Source organism: Glycine max, chromosome 5, assembly GCF_000004515.6.
Source record: "Glycine max cultivar Williams 82 chromosome 5, Glycine_max_v4.0, whole genome shotgun sequence".
NCBI classification, from domain to species: domain Eukaryota; kingdom Viridiplantae; phylum Streptophyta; class Magnoliopsida; order Fabales; family Fabaceae; genus Glycine; species Glycine max.
Window position 1 is genome coordinate 27,764,741 of NC_038241.2, and position 23,096 is coordinate 27,787,836.

The 23,096-nt window shown below is 32.7% G+C and overlaps 1 protein-coding gene across 1 annotated transcript; it reads right to left on the reverse strand.

Annotated features, from left to right (window-relative positions):
• Positions 1 to 277: 277 nt before the first annotated feature.
• On the reverse strand, positions 278 to 7,114 carry LOC100775302 (putative prolyl 4-hydroxylase). Its single transcript, NM_001255491.3, has 8 exons — positions 6,845 to 7,114; positions 6,623 to 6,742; positions 5,868 to 6,025; positions 5,197 to 5,299; positions 4,039 to 4,134; positions 2,446 to 2,511; positions 2,246 to 2,365; positions 278 to 585 (listed from the first exon to the last, which is right to left on the reverse strand). The coding sequence occupies exons 1-8, from the start codon at positions 6,974 to 6,976 to the stop codon at positions 499 to 501; spliced, it is 882 nt and encodes a 293-aa protein (NP_001242420.2). The 5' UTR covers positions 6,977 to 7,114; the 3' UTR covers positions 278 to 498.
• Between the last annotated feature and the right edge of the window lie 15,982 nt (positions 7,115 to 23,096).

Below are 23,096 nucleotides of genomic sequence, written 5' to 3' on the forward strand. Positions count from 1 at the left end.
GCAAGAGCACTTATTATCATAGTGATTATTTTTTTATTATTCATAGAAATTGGAAATAGTACTAAAGAGTTACAACATCTCACATATTATGCTTAACCAATTAAGTTAACTAATTAAATTAACATCTAATTAATATTAATCAACTACTTGACCCATGGTGCGTATCAAGGAGATAGTATCAAATAACTGTTTTAAAAAAGAAAACACTATCCTAAGACAGTAGACAAGAACGCTCTTAAATGAGAGATCAAGAGAGTAATGCAAAAGTGAAGGGTAATGACTAATGTGGGTCTCAATTTAATGGTCAGCTAGTAGTGCGTTCATGCTATCAAATTTTGTACTAGTGTTACATAATTTCAGCATCTAATTGAATTTAGCCCTTGATTATTCATCTGACCATATAAAAATAAACTGTATGGAAGATGACGACCTTGCTTATGAGACAGAATTGCTACGATGGATGTCGGAATTCGAATCTCGATTGCAGGTGCCAATCATCTAATCATCCTGTTCTTGATCTCTTATCCACTTTGTAGCCACCCACTTCTCCCCTTTTATCACGGGGCAGCTCCCATGGAGTGATGTCTGCCAAAGATGCACAAGACAAGTCAAACAACCAGAATTCGGTTTGCACTAACACAAGTCTATCACCCAAGTAAAGAATAGACACAAAATAAAATGGTTTCGGCACAGTTCGTCTAAAATACCTTTGTGTTGTCAGACAGTCACTTAGGTTAACAGCTGAGCTTAACGTTTAGCCCACTTAACTAGAGTAGTTGGCTTAGCTAATGATGAAGTCATGCTCAGTTATCAGTTGATATATAACTTTCGCTAGAAATTAGGCCAGTTGTTAGTTGGTAGATCAATGCCTACAGCTACTCCCACCCTTGATTTATTGCATGTATATAAACCCATATGTACGAAACATAAGATTGGTCCGGTGGTTAGGAAAGGGTAAAGGGAGAAGGGAGAAGGGAGGAGGGAGAGAGGTTGCGGGTTTCAATGCCGCCATTGACATTTCTAACAAAACTAACAAATTAATATTTTTCTATAAAAAAAATATAAACCAATATGTAATTCATGGTGAATAAGTTGAAGAAAATTTTCTCATTAATTCTCATTTCACAACTTGCAAAGTAATATATGAACATCTCTGTTTTGCAAATATTTCGTTAACACTCTTTACTTCTCTTCCTATCACATCATGTAACTTATTATACTACTTAAACTTCTCTCTCTCATCCTAAGTGTTAAATAGCATGTAATGTTCTATACAACATTTTCCTCCTAACTTTGTCTCTCCTTCTCTTTAGTTCTGATTTCTCAGTTTTTCCATCTTGCTGGCAAGGTACACATTGTCTAATTGTTTATATCAACATAAACAAGCTATAAATTTTGACATACAGCACATAGGGTGAAACCATCTTTTCATGTACCCTGATTTTGAACGATGATATTTAATTTTTGGTGGAAATTCTATAATACCCCTATGGTCTAGTGGAGGTTATTTTTAACCATGATGACTGTTGGATGATCTTAGGTAAAACTGTGAAACCTGCTGTTTTATAGCTTCGACACAAAGTATGTTCTATAAATTCAACAGAAAACATTCCATCAAGTAGCTTCAAAGAAAGGTGTGTTTTAAGAGAATAATAGTAATAGAATAGAATTGATTACGTTTGTTGTATGATGTAAATGCAAGCCTGCCAAAGAAGCTAGTTAAAAATTTAGTTCACATGTTAACACAACAATTGTTACCCCACCAAATAGAACATTTTTTGCTGACCCAAAGTTTATAGCTTATATATTAGTTGATTTATTAATTTCCTGTCTTTTTCTTCATTTCTTCATATCTACAAATTAATTTGACATATCAGGGTCTACTTATAAATGAAACCAAAAATTATTTAAGAGAAGGAAGCACATTTAAAAATCCAATTAGGAATTTGGTTAGTTGAAATATTTTCCCTTCCATATATGGTATATATGGGAAAACTGAGTAGTAAAAAGATCGAAAAAAATGTCAACCACGCATTTCAATATTTGAGATGTTCTGTGTAACAGGACTCATTCATCTTTGCTTGGTGAACCACTCAGAAACACGTTTTGAGTTTTGAATCCATATCCTCATTGAGGGGCGAGATTTCGCAGTCTTACATTTTGTCCTTTGGGGTTGTTAATCTAGTCTTACCCACACGACAACATGACAAGTTAAAAATCACGAGAACAAATGAACAATACTAACCGGATCAATTGTACCATTAGTGAGCAATGAATAAAATAGAAGACCATCCCCTTGGCGTGGCTTTACTTTTAAACCAATGCAGTCCTCATACCCATAGTTACCATCCATGTTCAAGCCATTCTGCAGAATAATAATGCGCTAACTACCATGGAAAAAAAATAAGTATGTGAAACAGTATATAATGACAAACTTGGTTTTACCTCAAATGGAAACATAGTTTCCCCACCTTCCTCAACATCAGTTAAATATAGCAAAAATGACGCCATCTGCATGGTTAACCAAAACTGAAGTTAAGAAATTATCTCATTAAATGTTTGGCGCAAGTTATTCTGTGGTAAAACTGCTTATGATCAAAATGCTATTGAAAGTGCTTTGGTTGAAAAGTTGGTTTTGTAGAATAATCCAGTAAAACCAAACGTTTTATAAGACTAGAAATGTACTTTGGTTCTCAAAAAGTTTCACATATCTATTTGTTAACATCAGATTGGTAATTTGATATTTCTGGGTAACAATTGATCATTTAGATTATGTTTGGCAAAACTAGCTAAAAGCTAGCTTAAAGCTAGAAAGCTAGACGATAGCTGAAAGTTGGAAGCTGACGAATTAACTTATTAAATTATAAGTGTTCGGTAAAACTAATGGTTGAAGTAGCTGAAAAATGTAAAAGGACAGAAAAATAATAAAATCATGATTTATTTAAAATAAATAACTAGGAAATTGGATAAATATATTGGGACAAAAATGGAAGAAAATATAAAAGCTAGAAGCTAACGTTTTAAAAAACACAACTTCAAGTAGCGTTTCAAAAAATGGTAAAAGCTACTAAGAAACTACTAAAAAAAACTTGTTTACCAAATAGTCAAACAAGTTTTTCAACTAGTAAAAAAACTAGAAACTTGCTGAAATGTCTTGCCGAACATAGTCTTAGTAAACCATTGGGATTGAGCTAGTGGTGAGAGGTTTGAATAGTTTGTATGAGGCCATTAGGTTCAAACCTTTGTCACAGTTGCACCAAAAGAAAGGTTATTTGGTGAGAATTAATGCCATTAATTTCATTGTAAGTGTCAATTTGATGGCCGTTTGAAGAGCAATTTCATGGCATAAATTGACATTTAAGGACAACTATGACATAATAATTGGGGACCAACCTGCAAACACTTGTATATTTAGAGAAACAAAATGAACATTTATTCTAAAAGAAACAGATTGCACTAGTTCAAGAGCTAAAAAGTAGAAAAAGCAATCTACTAAGAACAATATTATTATATCATATTGAGGCGAGTACAAGCAACTCAAAACGAATTACAGCATTGATAAACTGCATACTATGCCACATTTCAAGGACCCACGTTAAAAGCTTCATTGGTTTCTAATCTTGAGATTGAAAACGTTCCTTCACCATTCAAAAGCTAGCACATCAATCAGTACATCGTAGTTTTAACTAGATCAGCTTAAACTTTAATTGAACCCAGGCCCACATAATAACACCATTTTGCTCTTTCCTCTACGGAATCCTACAGTATGATGATACATATTAGATCATACAACAGAATCTTTTAAGTATTAATTTAAAGAAGAGAAAAAAACCTCCCCTTCACTAAATAAAAGCATCTACTCTATTTCATCCAAACCCCCACCAAGTAGCCATTAGATGAATATCAATCTTGCAAAATGGTAAGCCATGTTAGACAATAGACATGACCACTACATCTTCCTCACAACTAACACAAATTTTTATCACTAAAATAAATGACTGGCAAATCAGAAATGTATGAGTTTTAGTTCAGACGTACCCTTTGGCTCTTTTGTGGACCATATTCAGCAGGATTGAACGCATCATAATGAGAATTATATCTTTGATCAACCTCATAGCGTAGGATATTAAATGCCTGAAACATGGTGATTCCTCAGACAATTTAAAATCACCCTGAAAATGAGAGAGGTTTACAAATTCAACAAAATCATGAAGCACCTTAGTTGCAGATAACATAAAGCTCAGAAAGGGAACATATTACATTCAATTGTTTAAGCCTACAAAAATATTGCTCTAAAATGTTATTAGAATCGTTTTCCCCTTTCTTCTGTTTAAAAATATATGATTATGGTTAATCAACGATGAAGACAATTGCCCTAAAAAAATACTTTTAGCCTAGAGAGAAGTTTATATTGCACTTCTCCAAAGAAAAAATAAAGATTAGAAATTTAAAAAATCACAGAAGGCAATATTATCTTCTCTTCATCAGTGACTCTATTCCTGCCATAGACATGTAATTGGTAGTTTTGATTCGGAAGATATGGAAGACAACTACAAAACTTAGTGCAGATTCACTGATAACAAGCGGACTATTACTCATCTAGATCACACAAGAGTAACGACAGCACATGCCACGTTAGTGGCAAAGGGTTGACAAGTGAAGCAAACCACTCAAGACTTGTATACGTAAAATGTGACAACCTAGACAAACAACATTGGCATTAAATGTCATATGCACTGAAATTTCTCACCAACCATGAGGAACAAATTTATCATTCCAAATGTTATAAATCTACAGTGATTCTCACATGTCAATTATCCCACCCTCACTAATGGGGTAAATTTTATCGCATTAATAAAAAAATGCACCATTTCCACTAATAGAAGGATATTCCCAGTCATGGGAATTGATATTTAAGGTTATGCATATGTACTAGCCTGCACCTATTAAAGAACCTTTTTCCTTGTGCACAAAACCTTTTTGCTTCCCCTAGAGTAAGTACATTTACAATACAAAAGTAGAGGATATGATGCCAGTTTTGCTACATAAAGAAAAACAGTATTTTAACAGCTTTTTAGCATAGATACAAATCCAAACAATCAATTAATAAAACAATAAAACAAGAGAAATATATTTTCAGTAAATCAGATTGATAAGACCTTCCAAAATGCCTTTTCTGCTCAATAGGGATGTTACCTCTCCATGACTTCTGGGAATCATTGTTGCTCTAGCAATTTTCTCCTCAATGACAGCTAAAGTCCCTGTTTTATCCTCAGAAGCACTAACAAACACGCCAGAGCTGTTTAAATAAAAAGAAAATACAACATTATGATTAAATTAAGGAACAATGTGACATAAGTCCATCTAGGATTTAGCACAAGGTCCTATAACAAAAATTATATATTTTTTCATGGGTCAAAATCATTTGTCTAGTGTCTAAGGTTACACTTGCATTATACAAAAGCATATAAAATATCTCGTGTTAATGTCTTGATCAAAAAGTTAATGGTCTATATAGAGCCAAGGAATAGGAGACCCAGTATTAGGGAATCCAATTAATTTCCCCTTAATTTCTAAGATACTGATATTCTCAGTCAGATTCATAATCCTGATCAGAATATATCATAAATTTTGGACAAGCCAATAATCTTTCCACTTGGCCAGCCTTCAGTGATTCTTTACATTTTACACAAGCTTGCCAGCTTAGTCATTCTAATAACAAATTCTTTCTAGAGACTTCTGACTTGAGAAACTCATACCTTTGCCTAGTTTGTACTAAAGAAATAAAGTTAGCTATTCTAATTTGTCAAGTTCACAGTGAGGCCAAAGAGTTAAGTATTTTACAGACACACACACACACACAATACCTTGTTCTAATTCCCTTGGTATTCTCCTCTGTTTCTCCCTGGCGTAACGCCAAGGTTGATGGTTTGAGGCCATCCTTTGCCACATCAATAATGTTTTCACATTGTTCTGCAGTTGCAAAATTAGGAAAATATAGTGCTCGAGGTCTCCAGCTCAAAACCTAATTAAGCAACACAACCACAAAATATTTTTATATGAGATTCAACGAACAGGAATTAATTCCTAATGTATATGACCAAAACTAATAATATATCTCTTCCGTTTTTATCAACAACCAAAATTGATTTTTTAAGTTAATCCTCCATTAGAACCGTATGCATAAGCATAACACTGGTCTTTAGTCAAATAACAGATTCTAGATCTCCAATCCTTCAAATCGATGCCTATTAAACCAAAGTTAGCATAAACTCATCTGAAACACCAATTCTACAAACTAAATTTAAAATCTTACAATATTTGAAACATAACAGGAAAGGAATCAGCAATCAACCACATACAACGGCTATAATCTGAGCTGTAATGAAACTTTAATTTCAAATACGCAGCCATTACTAAATATCAACCAAAATTACCCTAAATCCGCGAAATACTGCACTATTTGGAAACATAAATCTAAACAGGCAAGTAACTAATTTTTTTTATTTTAAAAAGGCTATAATCGCAACCACTGAAGTCACGATTTCAGCTGAAGCTAGAATCGTTCACGGCAACTTTTCAGCTGAAGATTCAAGAGCACTTGAAGAAACAAAATACACACCTGAAAAGGAATCGATGTAATGGAATCATCGCCAAGATCTCTAACAGGCATCAAATTGTACTCCGCCTCGTTCCCCGGTTCAAGCAGCCTCTGCCTCGGCCTCAAGCCATCTCCATCGCCCTGCGAATTCTCAGCGATCGATATTATATCAATATTTTCCAGCAAAAAACAAAAAACAAGAAAATCTGAAACAGCGAAGTAATTAAAACTTAGAAGAAAGACCTGAGAGTGAGAGAAGAGAGTGAAACCGAAGAATCCAGCGAGGAAGAAGAAGATGCAGACGAGGAAGACGTAAGGGAAGCTGAGCTTGTTCGTCCTCAAGCTCCAATTTCCTTTCACCGTTTTGGCTTTCATTTTGGACTCTTTATTACAGTTTATTTTTTTAGTTACTTTTTTCTTTTTCTCTTCCACGAATGGTAATAACTGACGAAGAAGAAGCTTATTAATATCTCGAGTTGCGTTTGATTTGGTGTTCTCTCACTTTATGTTTCTGTTTTGATCGATTTGCAGTGGATCTCCGTTTTAAGTCCAGGTTTCCCCCGGTCAATAGAAGAAAAAATTCTGATCCGGTCATCGTTTTTAAGACTAGTTAAATGTAGCACTAATCCATTGGATTCGGAATTAATTTGGATAATTTAAGACTAGTTAATGGAGTAAATTATTTTATTTAATTCTATTAAAAGTTACTGCTTTTGTAATTTACAAAACATTTAAAGTGGGACAGTGGCTGGAGGAGCCAAATCGGACAGCATTCTTGGGTGAAAATTGAAAACTGTTTCCAGTCTATAGGAGGCTGTAGTGCGTTTACTCGTTGGATACTTGCATTCAGAACTTCCGACAAATGACACGATTATGCCGGAAAATAAATTATTGTTATTTGTTACTTCTTTTCTTTCTTTTTATTTGTGTATAAGTAAAAACTTACTTTTACAATAATTAACAAATTTGATTGAAATTATTTTATGCTATTAATCTCAAGTAAATATTTAGAGTTATTTTTTAAATATTTTCATTAGAACTTTATATCATCAATAAAAAATAATCATTAAACATATAATTAAAATTAAAGGAATAATATTTTATAAAAGATAACATTAAATATGATAAAATTAGGTAAATTTATTTATATTTAAGTTTAATATTTTTTTCTTATATATGGATTTAGGAATTTTAAAAATTAATTTTTTTTCATAAAAAAATTAAATAAAATAAAATTTTATACACGGTTTGATCTTTTATGCTTAAAAAGTTAGCCTCATTGTATTTTTTACCTTTTAAGTTTTACATTTTTGATGAATTTTACTCTTAAAAAATAAGTTGACATATTTTATTCTTATTATTTAAGAAACTTGCAAATTTTATCTTTACACATTTGTACGTCAATTAGGAAAAAATTGAGAGTAAAATTAACTGAAAAAAAGTTATGAGTAAAATTGGTTAAAAATATAAAAGTTAGATGCAAAAATTGTCAACAAAATCAAAAATTGAGGAAAAAAATGCAATTATGCTATGAGCAAAATGATAGAAGATAAAGTTTATATTTTTTTAAAAAAAGCAAGACATAAAAAGCTTCAAATTAATTTGTTAGGAGTAAATTTATCAAAATTTAAAAATTTTGTGGTCAAAATGCAATTTAGCATAAAAAAATTTACTTTAATTCATTAAAGTTTCTTCATTATATAAAAAATTAATTAACTTAGTAATGTGATAAATTATTAGAGATGTCATGCATGTCAGTCAAAATCATTACTATTAATATCAAAAATTGACAAAACGACTAATTTAGTTTAACAGATGTATAATAAGAGACTAAAGTAAAAAAATTAAAACACAAAAAGGGAATTAAACTAAAACATAAAATGTAAACGAGACAAAAATTTTGTTTTAATCATTTTTATAGGCTATAAATGTTATTTTCATTTGCTAAAAAATATGGTATTAGATAACACAAATGTAGTTCCAGTTTGATTTTAAAAAAATATAATGAGATAAAAAAATCAATAGAATAAAAGCTTAATTCTTTTTACTCGATAAATTATAGGACAGTTTTGTGTCTGACGTATAAAATATTCAAAAGATACAAATATCTATATTTTTTTATATAATAACCATATTTTCTTAATAGTTAAAAAAATGTTACAAAAGGCAAAATAAACATAATTTGTAATGACTAATGTAATACCTTGGAAATTACAACTCATTATAGAAAGTTTTGTGTTGTGCAATTTGTAAAAATATAATTGACATTGAAAATTAATTACAATGAGAATTTAATTCAAGTAGTTAATTTAAAATTTCAATTATATGTATGTTATTGTATACTATAAGTTTAGTAGGAATTAGAATTGCATTAGAACATGATTTTTACAATGTATAAGGTTACATTGTACAAGCTTAGAGTGTAAATTCATACTCTATAGATTTTCTCTATGTATGATTAGCAGCATTGTCTAGGCTAATTAGATAGGGTTTTACTTCTTTTGGTAAGTTGCCTTTTTTTTGCCTAATCTTATCTTAACCATCTATGGCAACATTTTCAAAAGTGAAACTAGGCTAGAGCTAAACAATCAACTTCACTCTTCCCCCTCCCCCCCCCCCCATCAGATTTTTCCCTCAATCAATGGGCACTTGAAACCCTTTAACCTAGAGTTGTCCTAGACTTCATTAACACTTCATTCCCACTACATTTGTGCCTAGGTTATTGTCATTTTCGTTTTTGGGTCTTGGTTGAGTTTTGGACAAGAAAAGGAGAGTGTTTTCTTGAATTGCTTGTTTTCTGAGTTTTGAGCTTCAAGCCCTTCATCCTCCACCATTTTCGTGCTTCAAGCTAAGGTATGAAGGAGTTGATCCCTTCTTACTCTTGCACTTCTTGTTTGATTATGGAGTAGCTTCCATTAGAAGTGTTGTAGGAGCATAGGAAGTTACCTTTCCATAAATCAACATTTTAAGTTTTCTTTCTTTTAGATTTCATGTTAAGGTTGTTAGAACTTGTAAACTAATGCTATTTCAGGTGTTTAGTGTGTGGAAACATGTTTGATAGGTTTGGGATTCCATTTGGGTTGATTTGGAAGCCATTGATTGTGATAAAATCTTTTTTTGAAGCTCTACGAGGTCGTGGATCTTAAGCAAAAAGTTGCTCGTGCTTCAGCAAGATGACCTATAAGAAAAAATGGGCTACTAGTTTTCAAGCTTAAGCATGTGGAATCAATGACTTCCAAGATTATTTTGATGATGCCAAAGAATCAAGAGTTAAGCAAGTTCCAAAGAATCAGGAGTCAAAAAGCTTCAATAATCAAGTTTCAAAGAATCAAGATTCAAGAACAATCAAGTTTCAAGAATCAAGATTCAAGAACAATGAAGTTTCAAGAATCAAGATTCAAGACTCAAGATTCAAGAATCAAGAATCAAGAGAAGACTCAATCAAGATAAGTACTAAAAAAGTTTTTCAAAACATTGAGTAGCACAAGAATTTTTCACAAAATCTTTTACCAAAGAGTTTTACTCTCTGGTAATCGAATACCAGAAGGTAGTAATCGATTACCAGTAGCCAACATTGTTTTCAAACTGAGTTACAAAGCTGTAATCGATTACCATGAGCATGTAATCAATTACCAATGTTTTAAAACGTTAGATTTCAAATTTCAAGAGTCACAACTAGTGATAAAACATTTTCAAATCATTTTAAACTTGTGTAATCAATTACAAAATACTTGTAATCGATTACCAGAGTTTCTAAACGTTTTGATTTTTAAATTTAAACATGAAGAGTCACGTCTGTTGATGTGTAATCGATTACACTATAATGGTAATTGATTACCAGTGACTGATTTCGAAAAATAAATTATCAAAAGTCACAATTCTTAAGGTGACTTGTTTTTGAAGATTTTTCAAAAGTCACAACCTTTAAGTAACTAGTTTTCAAAAGAGTCACAACTTTTAAAGTGACTAGTTTTTCAAAAGAGTCACAAATTTTAAAGTGACTAGTTTTAAAGAAATTACCCAAAGTCACAAACTTTAACTTGAGTTATCAAATGATTATAAATATGTGACCATGGCACGAATTTCAAATACTGAAAAGATTGATTCCTTTTATGATTAACAGATTTCTTTTATAGAGTTTTTGTTCAATACTTTCTCTTCCAAGAAAAGTTCATTGTTAAAAAACGTGTGCTACTCTTCTTCTTCATTCACTTTTTTCTCTTGCCAAAAGATTCAAAGGACTAACCGTCTGAGAATTCTTTTGTTTCTTCCTTTCTCCCTCTTGACAAAAGATTTCAAAGGTCTAACCGCCAGAGATATCTTCTGTTTCTTACAAAAGATTTCAAAGGACTAACCGCCTGAGATATCTTTTGTATCCCCCTCACAGAGAATTCAAGGGACTAACCGCCTAAGAATTCTTTGTCCTAACACATTGGAGGGTACGTCCTTTGTGGTACAAGTAGAGGGTACATCTACTTGGGTTGTTATACTGAGAACAAGATATGGTACATCTCTTGTGGATCAGTTCATGTGGAGGGTACATCCACTTAGTTGTTCAAAGAGAATAAGGGAGGGTACATCCCTTGTGGATCTTTGACTTGTAAAGAATTTTACAAGGTTGAAAGAAATCTCAAGAACTGTTGGTTGTTTGGGGACCGGATGTAGACACGGGTTATTGCCGAACCAGTATAAATCTTATGTTTGTCTTCTTCTTCCCTACACTCTTAATTTCCGTTGTGTACTTTTAATTGTCGCTTTTACTTTTGGTTAAGTTATTGTTTCTGTTCTTTACTTTCTTAACTTAGTAGTAAAAGCCTAGTTAAATCTAGTAACATTAAGAAGGATAAATTTTTTAATTAGTCAAGACACATTAATAATTAATTCAACCTCCCCTTCTTAATTATTCCAATGCCACTTGATCCAACAAAGCATGGTTAGAACTAAGCTTAAATGTGATCAAGCTTAAGCGTAGGCTGAACTAGGCTTAAGCGAAATGAACTATTGGATTTCAAGCTTAAGCATGGAGTGAGCCAAGCTTAAGCGTGGCCATGCTTAAGTGTAGGTCGAGCCAAGCTTAACTGTGACCAAGCTTAAGTGTAGGGCGAGCCAGGCTTAAGGGTGAAATCTTGTAGAATGCGTATGAATGACTTCCAAATGGATTTCAATTGGAATTTCCTTAGTGTATAAGAATTGAGATGCATAAATAGGTTTTTAAGGTTATTTTAAGAGAATCTACTTTTACTAAGTATCTATGAGTTGAGACTTGAATGGATTTAAGTATGAATTCCTTGCACTTTAATTGATATTATTGAATTGTTATTGACTAAATTGGAGACGGGAGGACTTGTGATCCTTGGGCAAATGGTGTGCTGGAAACCTTGATTGATGCGTGTTTGTATGATGACTTTGAAAATTATTGGTGTGCCTAAGGATTACGAAATCCTTGAGGTAGGAGCAAATGGCTTCAATGCATGAGTGCATTTGTAGAAACTATAATTCAACTATAGTATTAATAAAGATTCATTGTGATGAACAATGAATAAAGACTTTAACAAGAGGGTGAATCTAATAAATCAATTGGACTTTGTAAACTTTAGATACCTTTGCAAATTGTAGTACATTACTTTGACATGGACTTAGAATGAGCCTTAAGTCCTTTGCTCGGAGAACATAAATTATGATAAACCCCACATAATCTTGAGAGAAGAAAGGCATGTGTAAAACCTAATAAAATGTGAAATAGGACATGGATTCAATTCATGGAAATGTGTGAGAATGCTTTGGGCATTTGCTTGTAGTTTGTGATGTGTTTGAAATGGTTTAATGTCTTGGTTGGAGGGAAATAAAGAGAAGTTTTTGTTTCCCTAATGGTGTAAGGATTATGGTGGATACGTTATACTTATGAATGCACGACAAATCATGGACATCAATTGGAAAGGAAGCATGGAAGTAGTCACGTGGGATGTTTTGTTTGTGTTAAGCGTGAATGATGAGAGGTGGGGTTGAAATAATCACCTAGTATGGTGATATCTTTGTGTTGAAGAGTTGAGGGTGAGGCCCTAAGCTTATATTCTATTCTGCAACCACCACTAAGTAGCTGTGCTTGAAGAATCCCACGATGACGAACAAAGATAACCTGAGTAAGTAGAGTTGTTGAGGAGTCAATCCTCAGAGATTGGATGTGTCACAACCCACTCTTGGACCATGACTAACGCACAAACTATAATTTCCTTGTCTGGCTAGCCTAAGAATCCTCACTTAAAATCACAATTAAAAAATCAACCAAAAGGGATTACCGAAAATTTGGTAGAGTTTCCCCTAAAAAATAAACAAACACTATATTGAATAACCTATAAAAACATATCACATATCCAAACAAATCTATATATATAAATAAATATATCCAGATCCAACGGTTAAATATCAAAGCCACAAATCACAACATATGCACTTGACATAGTATCCAAAATATCACCTAATGGTGATGTTAGTCATAATACTAATAATCAAAGTGTCTCAAAACATCATAGTAACACCATAAGCATATCTATAAGATAGGATCATCTAAATTTCAAAATAAAAAGATTCTCTTTATATCTATTACTACCCTTATCCTTATAGTTGCATTATACTGGACTCACAAAAGAATACTCTCCATCAAACGCAATGGAGGCCTACCAAAAGATAGAAAAATTCTTGGTTAAGTCAGCAAATCCCAAGAAGTCAGCTACTCAACTACCTATATATCTGAAAAAATAAAATGAAAGAAGGGAGTAAGTCATGAAGACTTAGTGAAAGCATAAAATACAAAGCGGATATGAAGGAGAGCACAACATAGCACGAGTATTTACATCCAAAAATATTTAATTGACATTAAATAAAAGTGAAATAAATACAACTCACTTTTACAAACTATTGTATACTTCCTTGAAAACTTTGAGAACTACATATAAACTTGAATCCAAGAACAATAACTTTATAAACAAACTTCCATTCTACTATGTGCATATAGACCACATTATCTCTTTGTTGTGGTGAACGGTAATTATAGAACTACGACATTTAGTTCGTAGGTTGCATTATCTCTTCGTTATAGCGAACGGATCTTTAAAAACTATGGATATTCAACCTATAGGTTGCATTCTCTCTTTGTTGCAGCAAACGAAAAAATACACACACACACACACATACTATGAGTATTCAACTCATAGGCTACATTATCTCTTCGTTGTAGCGAACGACAATCAATCATGAACTCATAATAAATAAAATAAAAATATAATAAAATGTTCACTCTTAAATACCTTATTGAAAATCTCACAATAAATTTCAATCAAACGAAAATAAATATTTTCCTTAATTCTCAAGTACTCCTAGAATTTCAAAGATCACAAAAGAATATATTTTGAAGTTTACTTGCTTCTCCTAAAAGAATTTTAAAAAAATTCCGCTAAGTAGATTAACTAATCACTAAAAAAGAATGCAATCAATGCCTTCCAATGTCGTTGGGAGGATCAATGTTAACTGATTGGCAAGTGCACTAATTTGTCACAAGTAGTAAAGTACTCAAAAGTCCGAATGTCGAATTCACAGGGACTTTGGTTGTATTTAGATTGATGCAAATTCAATTTAAAAGCAAGAGATAAGAAAATAATAGATAGGAGATAGGAGATAGGATAAAGATTTAGAAGAAAAGATAAAATATTTGAATTAAAAGATGATAAAGATAAAAGAAGATAGAAGATAAAGAAAGATAAGATAAGAAAAGTAAAAGATAAGATGAATTCTCAGAATGTGATAATGTTGGGACCTAGCCTGCCTTATATTGCCTAAGATGTATTATTTTAGATTTTTCTCTATCAATTTGGTGAATTTTTCCTACCCACATCTGTTAATATGCTCAACCCGGATCCCTCACGATGAAGAACCTAATTTATGTATTCTCTCTCCCAAATCCCTTTGCAAAGATGGAATCATAAACAACATTAAGTATAAAGATGCATGCAGAGGCACAACAAAGTAACTCTATCCCTAGAAAATGCAATGTTGAGATACATTTTCCCAGTTCTGTTAAGGATTACCGACTCCCGAGCGACTAACCCCTAAAACTAATGCATGTAAAACATTCCTTATATTTCTATTAAGGATTACTGTCTCCTGAGCGACTAACCCCTAAAGATGATGCAAGAATGAATGATACATGAAATTAAATTAAGAAAGGATAATAGGAAAGAAAACACCTGATTGCATTGATAGATATGAAACATTACAATACATATGTTGACTTTCTAGGCCTGCTAGACCCTAACTAAGGGGGGTTTTAGCCTCTCATTGTCATGAGAGACTTTTATACTTTAGGGGGGTTGAGGTGGATGGAAGAAGATGATGGATGAATAAAGAGAGAAGGTTTCCCCTAAGGGATAGACCCAGTGCGTGGGTTCTGAGACTCCGTCCCTTTTTTCTTCTACTTTCTCCTCCTTATATAGGTACTAGGTAGTTTAATTTTCATGCTAACTTTGGGCTTATCGCTAAGATTGCCTTTGGACTTCTTCATGGGCCTTTTTCGTGCTAAGCGTGTGTTGCAGGCTAAGCAAGAGTGCGCTGGGTCTGTCTTGCGCGCTAAGCGGGCTTTCCAATTCTTCTAATTTTTCTTCAAGACTTTTTCTTCCCATTTTTGCATCAATTTTTCCTCTAAAGCACTTGAAATCTTCTTCTTTTGAATTTTGCTGATAAAAAAATAGCAAAGATGTTAATTTCTTCATTATTTCATTAAAAACAATAATAAAGTAAAGAAATTACAATCATTCTTAGCCAAAATTGACTATCAAATTAGCTTATATTTTGCAGTTATCAATCAACCACCGTATTTTCCACAAGATCTAAGCATTTAAAAATAAAAAGAACAAGAGATTAGGCAAAATTCCCAAATTTAGCATACCTAGGGTTGTGAGGAAACCACAATAATCCCTAATACTTAATTTTCTAACCCTTCTGACATAACTCATAACTAAAATATGCTATAAAATATTCATCTAACACAATGGGTTATAAATTTACCTTAAAAAGATCAAATAGAAATTTTAAGAAAATGAGTGGTGTTTCCTTTTTTACTTCAATCACCTTCCCATGCTTGAGGGTGACACAAGGATACAATAAACTTAAGGAATTTTGGAACAATGGAGGAAAATGAGTGGGTTATTGAATAGAAAATGGAATTAAGAGAGAGGGAGGGTCTCGAGTTTTAACAGGGGAGGAATTGTTGTTGTTTTTTATATTAAATGGAACGATGTGTTTCATTCTTCCCCCCTTAAAGAAAAATTCATCCTCGAATTTGATCTATGACTAACCTAGAGTCTCAAACAAGTGATGGTACTTCTGGCACATAACGATTTATGGCTCCCAAGTCATCTCTTCTCCAGCTAGTTCTCTCTAGGCCACTTTTCCTGACACAACATCCTTAGAACGTAAATGCCTCACATGTTTGTCCACTATATCCATTAGTTGTTCTGTATAGTAGAGATGTTCATCAAGCTGCACTGACTGGAGTTGAATAATGTGAGAAGGATCATGAACATACTTTCGAAGCATCGACACATGGAAAACTGGGTGAAAACTCTATAGATCTAGTGGGAGGGCTAAACGATAGGCCATGTGCCCCACCTCTCTAGATTCTCAAAGGGACCAATAAACTTGGGGCTAAGCTTACCCTTCCAGCCAAAACGTAAGATACCTTTCAAGGGAGACACATGCAAAAATACATGTTATCCTTCTACACTGAACTCTAAAGGTCGACGTCTCTAATATTAATAAGACTTTTGTCTACTCTGAGAAGTCAACAGGTGATCTCCAATTATCTTGACCTTCTCAATAGCTTTTTAAATTAGATTTAGGCCTACCAACCTAGGCTCTCCAACTTCAAACCACCCAATCGATGATCTACAACGCCTCTCATACAAGGCCTCAAAAGGTGCCATTTGAATACTATATTGATAACTATTATTATAAGCAAACTCTACTGAAGGCAAGTATTGATCCTAACTACCTCCAAAATCAAGCATGCAAGCACGCTACATATCTTCTATGATTTGTATTGTTCTTTCTAATTAACCATCAGTCTGAGGGTGAAAAGCAGTACTCAAATCCAATCTAGTCCCTAAGGCCTGTTGGAAAGATCTCCAAAATTGAGCTTTGAACTGAGGATCTCGATCTGATATTATAGACAATGGTAGTCCATGCAAGGATACTATTCTCTCTAAATAAAGCCTTGCATATTAAGTTGTTAAGTAGGTAGTTTTCACAGGAAAAGAGTGTGCTAACTTAGTCAATCAATCTACAATCACCCCAACCGAGTCATAACCCTTTGAGGTTTTAGGTAACCCCATCACAAAATCCATAGTAATCCTCTACCATTTCTATTCGGGTAATTCTCTAAAATAATCCTGTGGGCTTTGATGCTCTACTTTAACTTGCTGACATACTAGACATTTATATACAAATTCAGCTACATCCTTTTTCATCCCTTCCCACCAAAAGAACTCCTTCAAGTCTTGATACATTTTAGTAGAACTTGGATGAATGGTGTAAGAGGAATGATGAACTTCCTCCATAATCTTCTCCCTCAAGCCTCCTGAATTAGGAACACATAGACGAGTGCCAAAGTGCAACACACCTTCAAAATCTGCTACAAAATTAGAAACCTTTCCTACTTGAGTCTCCTCCACAATTTTACTTACATGAGGGTCTTCACCTTGAGTGACCTAAATGGTATCCACTAAAGTGGAACAAGCATGAACATAAGCTAGAAGTGATTCGGTACTTGTGACCTCAAACCTCACTCCACTAGCTACAAGATCTTGGAACTCCTTCACTACAGGTCTCCTAACTTCAACAATGTGAGCTAGGCTACCCACAGACTTTCTACTCAAAGCATCAACAACTACATTTGCTTTACCTGGATGTTACAATATCATGCAATCATAGTCTTTTAAGAGCTTCATCCACCTCCTTTGCCTCAAATTCAAGTCCTTCTACTAAAATATGTACTTAAGACTCTTATGATCAGTGTAGATTTCACAAGTCTAACCATATAGGTAATGCCTCCAAATCTTAAGAGTGAAGATCACTGCTGGCATCTCCAAATCATGTGTAGGATAGTTTTGCTCATGCCTCTTGAGTTGTCTAGAAGCATAAGCAATCACTCTTCCATGTTGCATCAAAACACACCATAGTCCAAGTCTAGGTGCATCACAATAAACCACATAACCACCACCACCACTCGAAGGTAAGGCTAAGACAGGAGCATATGTCAAACAATCATTTAGCTGTTGAAAACTTTGCTCACATGCACCATCCTATTGGAATACAACTTGCTTTTGTGTTAATCTGGTTAGAGGACCTGTAAGTTTGGAAAAATCCTTAATGAACTGATGGTAGTATCCTACAAGTACAAGAAAACTATGAATTTTTGACACCGATGTAGGCCTAGGCCAATCTTGAATCGCTTCCACTTTCTTCATATCTACGATTATCCTATCCTTAGATACCACATGACCTAAAAAGGCCACACTATCCAACCAGAACTCACATTTAGAGAACTTTGCATACAACTTATGCTCCCTCAAGGTTTGCAAGGCTAACCTCAAGTGTTGCTCATGCTCCTCTTTACTTTTAGAATACACCAAAATATCATCAATGAAAACTATCACAAAGTGGTCTAAGAATGACTTGAAGACTCGATTCATCAAGTCCATAAAAACTGCAGAGGCATTGGTTAATCCAAAAGACATAACGAAAAACTCATAATGTTCATATCCAATTTCACATGCATTAAATGCACTATTTGATGTGTCTGTTGGGAGAGAAATTTAATTGAATTGGGAGAAGCCCAATCCAATTAAATTTCAGACCAGCCTAAGGGAGAGGTGAGCATTTGCTTGCTACACCCCATTGCCACATCATATAGTCACACTTTGTGCATTTTCTTCATGTTTTACACGCCTTATGACACCTAAGTACACTTAGTGGAGAATCTTGGACTTGATCTTGGATTAGTGAGTTGAACCATAGTTAAAATTCACTAATCATAATTAGTGAAATTTTGGCTCCACAAATTCAAATTTCAAGTGAAATTTGAATAGACAAGTTTTTGTGACACTTAGGTTATAAATAAAGGCATTCTGTGTGCATTTTTTCAACTTTGATCATTTGAGAAATTAGACTTCAAAGTTCAGACCTCATTTGAGGCATAAATTTTGTTCCCCCCCCCCCCCCTCTCTCCCTCTCCCACCACTCATCTTCTCCTACCTTCAAGCTCTTATCCATGACTTTCTATGGTGGTGAGCTTGTTCTTGACTCATCTTTTTCTTGAAGTGGCGTCTCAATCACCTTTCCTCCTTCTCCATTTCGCTGCCATTGATCTTCAAGTAGCAAAGACTCCATTGATGAAGAAGATCCAAGGCCTACAAGCTCTACATGGAACTACATCATGTAAGACCATGAGAGGGCCACCTTTTGATGGTCATTGCATTTGTGTTTGTGACCGCAATGTTGTTTGTGTGTGGTTTTAGAGGAGATGGGTGACTCACTCCATACACCCTTTTGTTTTTCAGAGGAACATGAGCGATTTGATGCCAACAATGAAGATCAAATGGAAAAACTGCGCCGAGCACTAAAGAGATTATTGTAGTTGTTCCAAAATAGGAAGGATCCGTTAAGGATTCCTCAATAGTTTTGAAATGGGTATATAAGGGTTGGGTTTTCTTTAGGTCACTGCTCTGAGTCTCGATCTTTACTTTTACAAAAAGATGATAGATTAGGTTTTAATCTTATGTTGTTGTCATTCTTTTGTACATGACTAAGATGTATTAACTATCTAATTTCAGGAATGTAGACTTGAGTTATAATTGCATAGTGTAGTGGCTTAACGAGTATGAACTTTTATTGTTTGTGTTTGTTTAATGAAAATCAAGTATTTTATAAATTAAATTGTTTCTTAATGAAAGATATGATATTGATGGACACCTTATTTTACAAATAACCAGTATTATTTTAATATGAGTTAACATTTTAAAAAACCTCCGGTAATAAGGTTTTTAAAACAATGACAAAAAGTTATTCTTTATGTATCTAAAAAGATGTTGGACAATTTGTTTGAAATTCATTACTTTACTTCATAATTTTGCAAATAAATTAAGAAAAATTATAATAGTAACTAGGGTTAACTAAAAAAAACTCTAAGGACAAAAAGAAAAAAAATTGCAAGGACTAAAAGATTATTTAAACTTATTTCTTAATTCTTAAATTTCGAAAATTCTTTTTTAGTCTTTCTGCCAAAATTTCAGGCCTGGAAAATGAATTTTTATTTGAGAGACTAAAATGAGCATCTTTTGAATTTGAGGGACTAAAATAAAAAAAATTATAAATTTAAAGGACTAAAAATATAAGGTTAAAATATAATTTCAATCTCCTATTTTGTCTAATTTGTAATTTTGTTATCCTTCAATTTAAAAATAGAGACCTTTAGCTTTTCAATTTTCAAAAATCCACAATTTTAGTTCAATTCTCATTTTTTCTATATTTTTTTTTACATTTTAATTAATTAAATCATTTCTACATTGTATCTTAAATAAATATGTTAGGGTTAACGTTCAATTGGAACAAAAAAAAACATATTCAATATTGGATATTGAACAAAAATTACTAATTTTTAAAATTTAAAAACTAAATATTTATATTTCAAAATGAGATATTAAAATTATGAATTAGTACCAGAATCAAAATTATATTTTAACCAAAACATAATTAAGCCTACTTTTTTTGTGCGACCTACTAATGACTTATCATCACTCAAAAACGTGACTAATTACTTAATCGTGCACTAATTAATTGTTAAAAAATCTTAGTTTACCGGTTATTAATCTTTCGGCATTATGAATATTATTTTACTACGCAAGACTCGTATTAATAATTTTTTAAAATCTGTCAAATTTATACACTACAGGTAATAGGTAATTACAAATGACAATTTAAGCAATAATTACTTGTTAAAACATTTACTTCTTTTGAATTTTCTTTTTCAAATATGATATTTATTTTTAAAATTAAAATTTCAAAATATAAAAATGAATGTATAATAATCAATTAATGAATGCATTCAAATATTTATTAATAACATCATTAAAAATCATTATCTTTTCCTAAATGTCTAATAATAAATGTGCATTTAAATCTCACTCTTTATTAAATGTTTCAAAAATTAATATATTTTATTAAATAAACAAAATAATTTAAAAGGAATAAAAGTACTCTTATTTGGGACGGGAAAAAGAACGCCAATATATTTTTTTTTACTTTATACTCATATATAAGTCAAAAAAAACTTTTTGAACTCAAGTATAAGCAAGTATAAGCGAATTTTAATTACTTTTACCATATTTAATGATATTATTTCAAAAATATTCTTCAATTAATTAACATTTTATTTTCATTGGTTTCTATTTATTCTTAAAAACAAGTTTGAATGAAAATAATATCGAAATGTTTAGGGGCATCCTAAGAAGGGTTGCAAATCATGCAGGTCATATATATGACATGCACCCTTGACAGGTTGGGTTAAAGTTAACTCTAATGGTACGACTAAGGGGTGCCCAGGTGCTGCTAGGTGTGGGGGCGGCAAAATGACCCAAATGGATTCCCTTTAGAAACAATTTTTCGATATGGGTCTGTTTCCATAGTAATTCTAGAGGGGATTTGTTTTTCACGTGAAATTATAATGTATGGATGTGTATCGCCATGTATGTTGGCGACACATACAGGCGGTGACAGGTGGAATGGGTGTCACCAGTGGAAGCTGCGAAATGGCAGAGTGTATGTCGCCAGTCAAACTGGCGACACTGTGCAGAACTGTAGCGAAATAGGCTGGTTTTTTTTCTTCTTTGTTTAGCGTGTGTACATGTATTTTCTTCTTCTTTGTTTAAAATGTGTGCATGGTTTCTTTTTTTTTTTTAATAAAGTTTTAATGTGTAGAAAGTGTAGTCTTTTTTCCTCTTTTTTCTAGTTAAATTTAATTATTTATAATAGAAACTTTAAAATCCACCTTTAAAATTTGTACCTTGGCCTTCGAGTTTTAAAAGTTTTTGACACTATTTTTATTTGAACTAATTACTTTTTTGTTAGAATGAAATTTTAATTTTAAGTTCCAGTGTGTTAGTTTTTGTAATGAATTTTTTTTATGTTGGAGTTATTATTAACTAAATATATTAATTAGTATCAGTGCACTAATTAATTTAAATAAAACACAACAAATATATTAACTAAATACGTATTCCTAAATTTGAGTAAATAAAATACAATAAATATTAATTAGTATCAATATCAACTAACCAATTCATTGCAGGGCCATCTCGCCAAAGCCAGGAGCGAAACATGTGCGGGTACAAGGTTGAAAGTTATGTGCAGGGCCATTTCGCCAAAGCCAAGAGCGAAACATGTGCGGGTACAAGCTTTCTTTTCTTCCACTGGTAAACATTTCTTTCTTTGTATTTACTCAAATTTTGTTGAAAGTTAAATTGGTTAGTTAATAGTCTGAATTGGTTAGTTGATACTGATACTAATTAATATTTATTGTATTTTATTTACTCAAATTTAGTAATACGTATTTAGTTAATATATTTGTTGTGTTTTATTTAAATTAATTAGTGCACTGATACTAATTAATATATTTAGTTAATAATAACTCCAACATAAAAAAAATCCATTACAAAAACTAGTGCACTGGAACTTAAAATTAAAATTTCATTCTAACAAAAAAGTAATTAGTTCAAATAAAAATAGTGTCAAAAACTTTTAAAACTCGAAGGCCAAGGTACAAATTTTAAAGGTAGATTTTAAAATTTCTATTATAAATAATTAAATTTAACTAGAAAAAAGAGGAAAAAAGACTACACTTTCTACACATTAAAACTTTATTAAAAAAAAAAAAAAGAAACCCTGCACACATTTTAAACAAAGAAAAAGAAAATACATGTACACACGTTAAACAAAGAAGAAGAAAAAACCAGCCTATTTCGCTACAGCTCTGCACAGTGTCGCCAGTTTGACTGGCGACATACACTCTGCCATTTCGCAGCTTCCACTGGCGACACCCATTCCACCTGTCGCCGCCTGTATGTGTCGCCAACATACATGGCGATACACATCCATACATTATAATTTTACGTGAAAAACAAACCCCCTCTAGAATTACTATGGAAATAGACCCATATCGGGAAATTGTTTCTAAAGGGAACCCATTTGGGTCATTTTGCCGTGTGGGGGCATATTCAGAAATGACAAGGCAGCCTTTTCATGGTGGTTATGCTGCAAATCTAGACATTCTAAAGTTTTATTTGCTGAGCTCATGGGAGCTATCATGGCTATTAAAATAGTTGTTAAAAAAATGTGGTTCAACCTTTGGCTAGAGTGTGATTCGATTCTGGTAGTGCAAGCATTCCAAAAC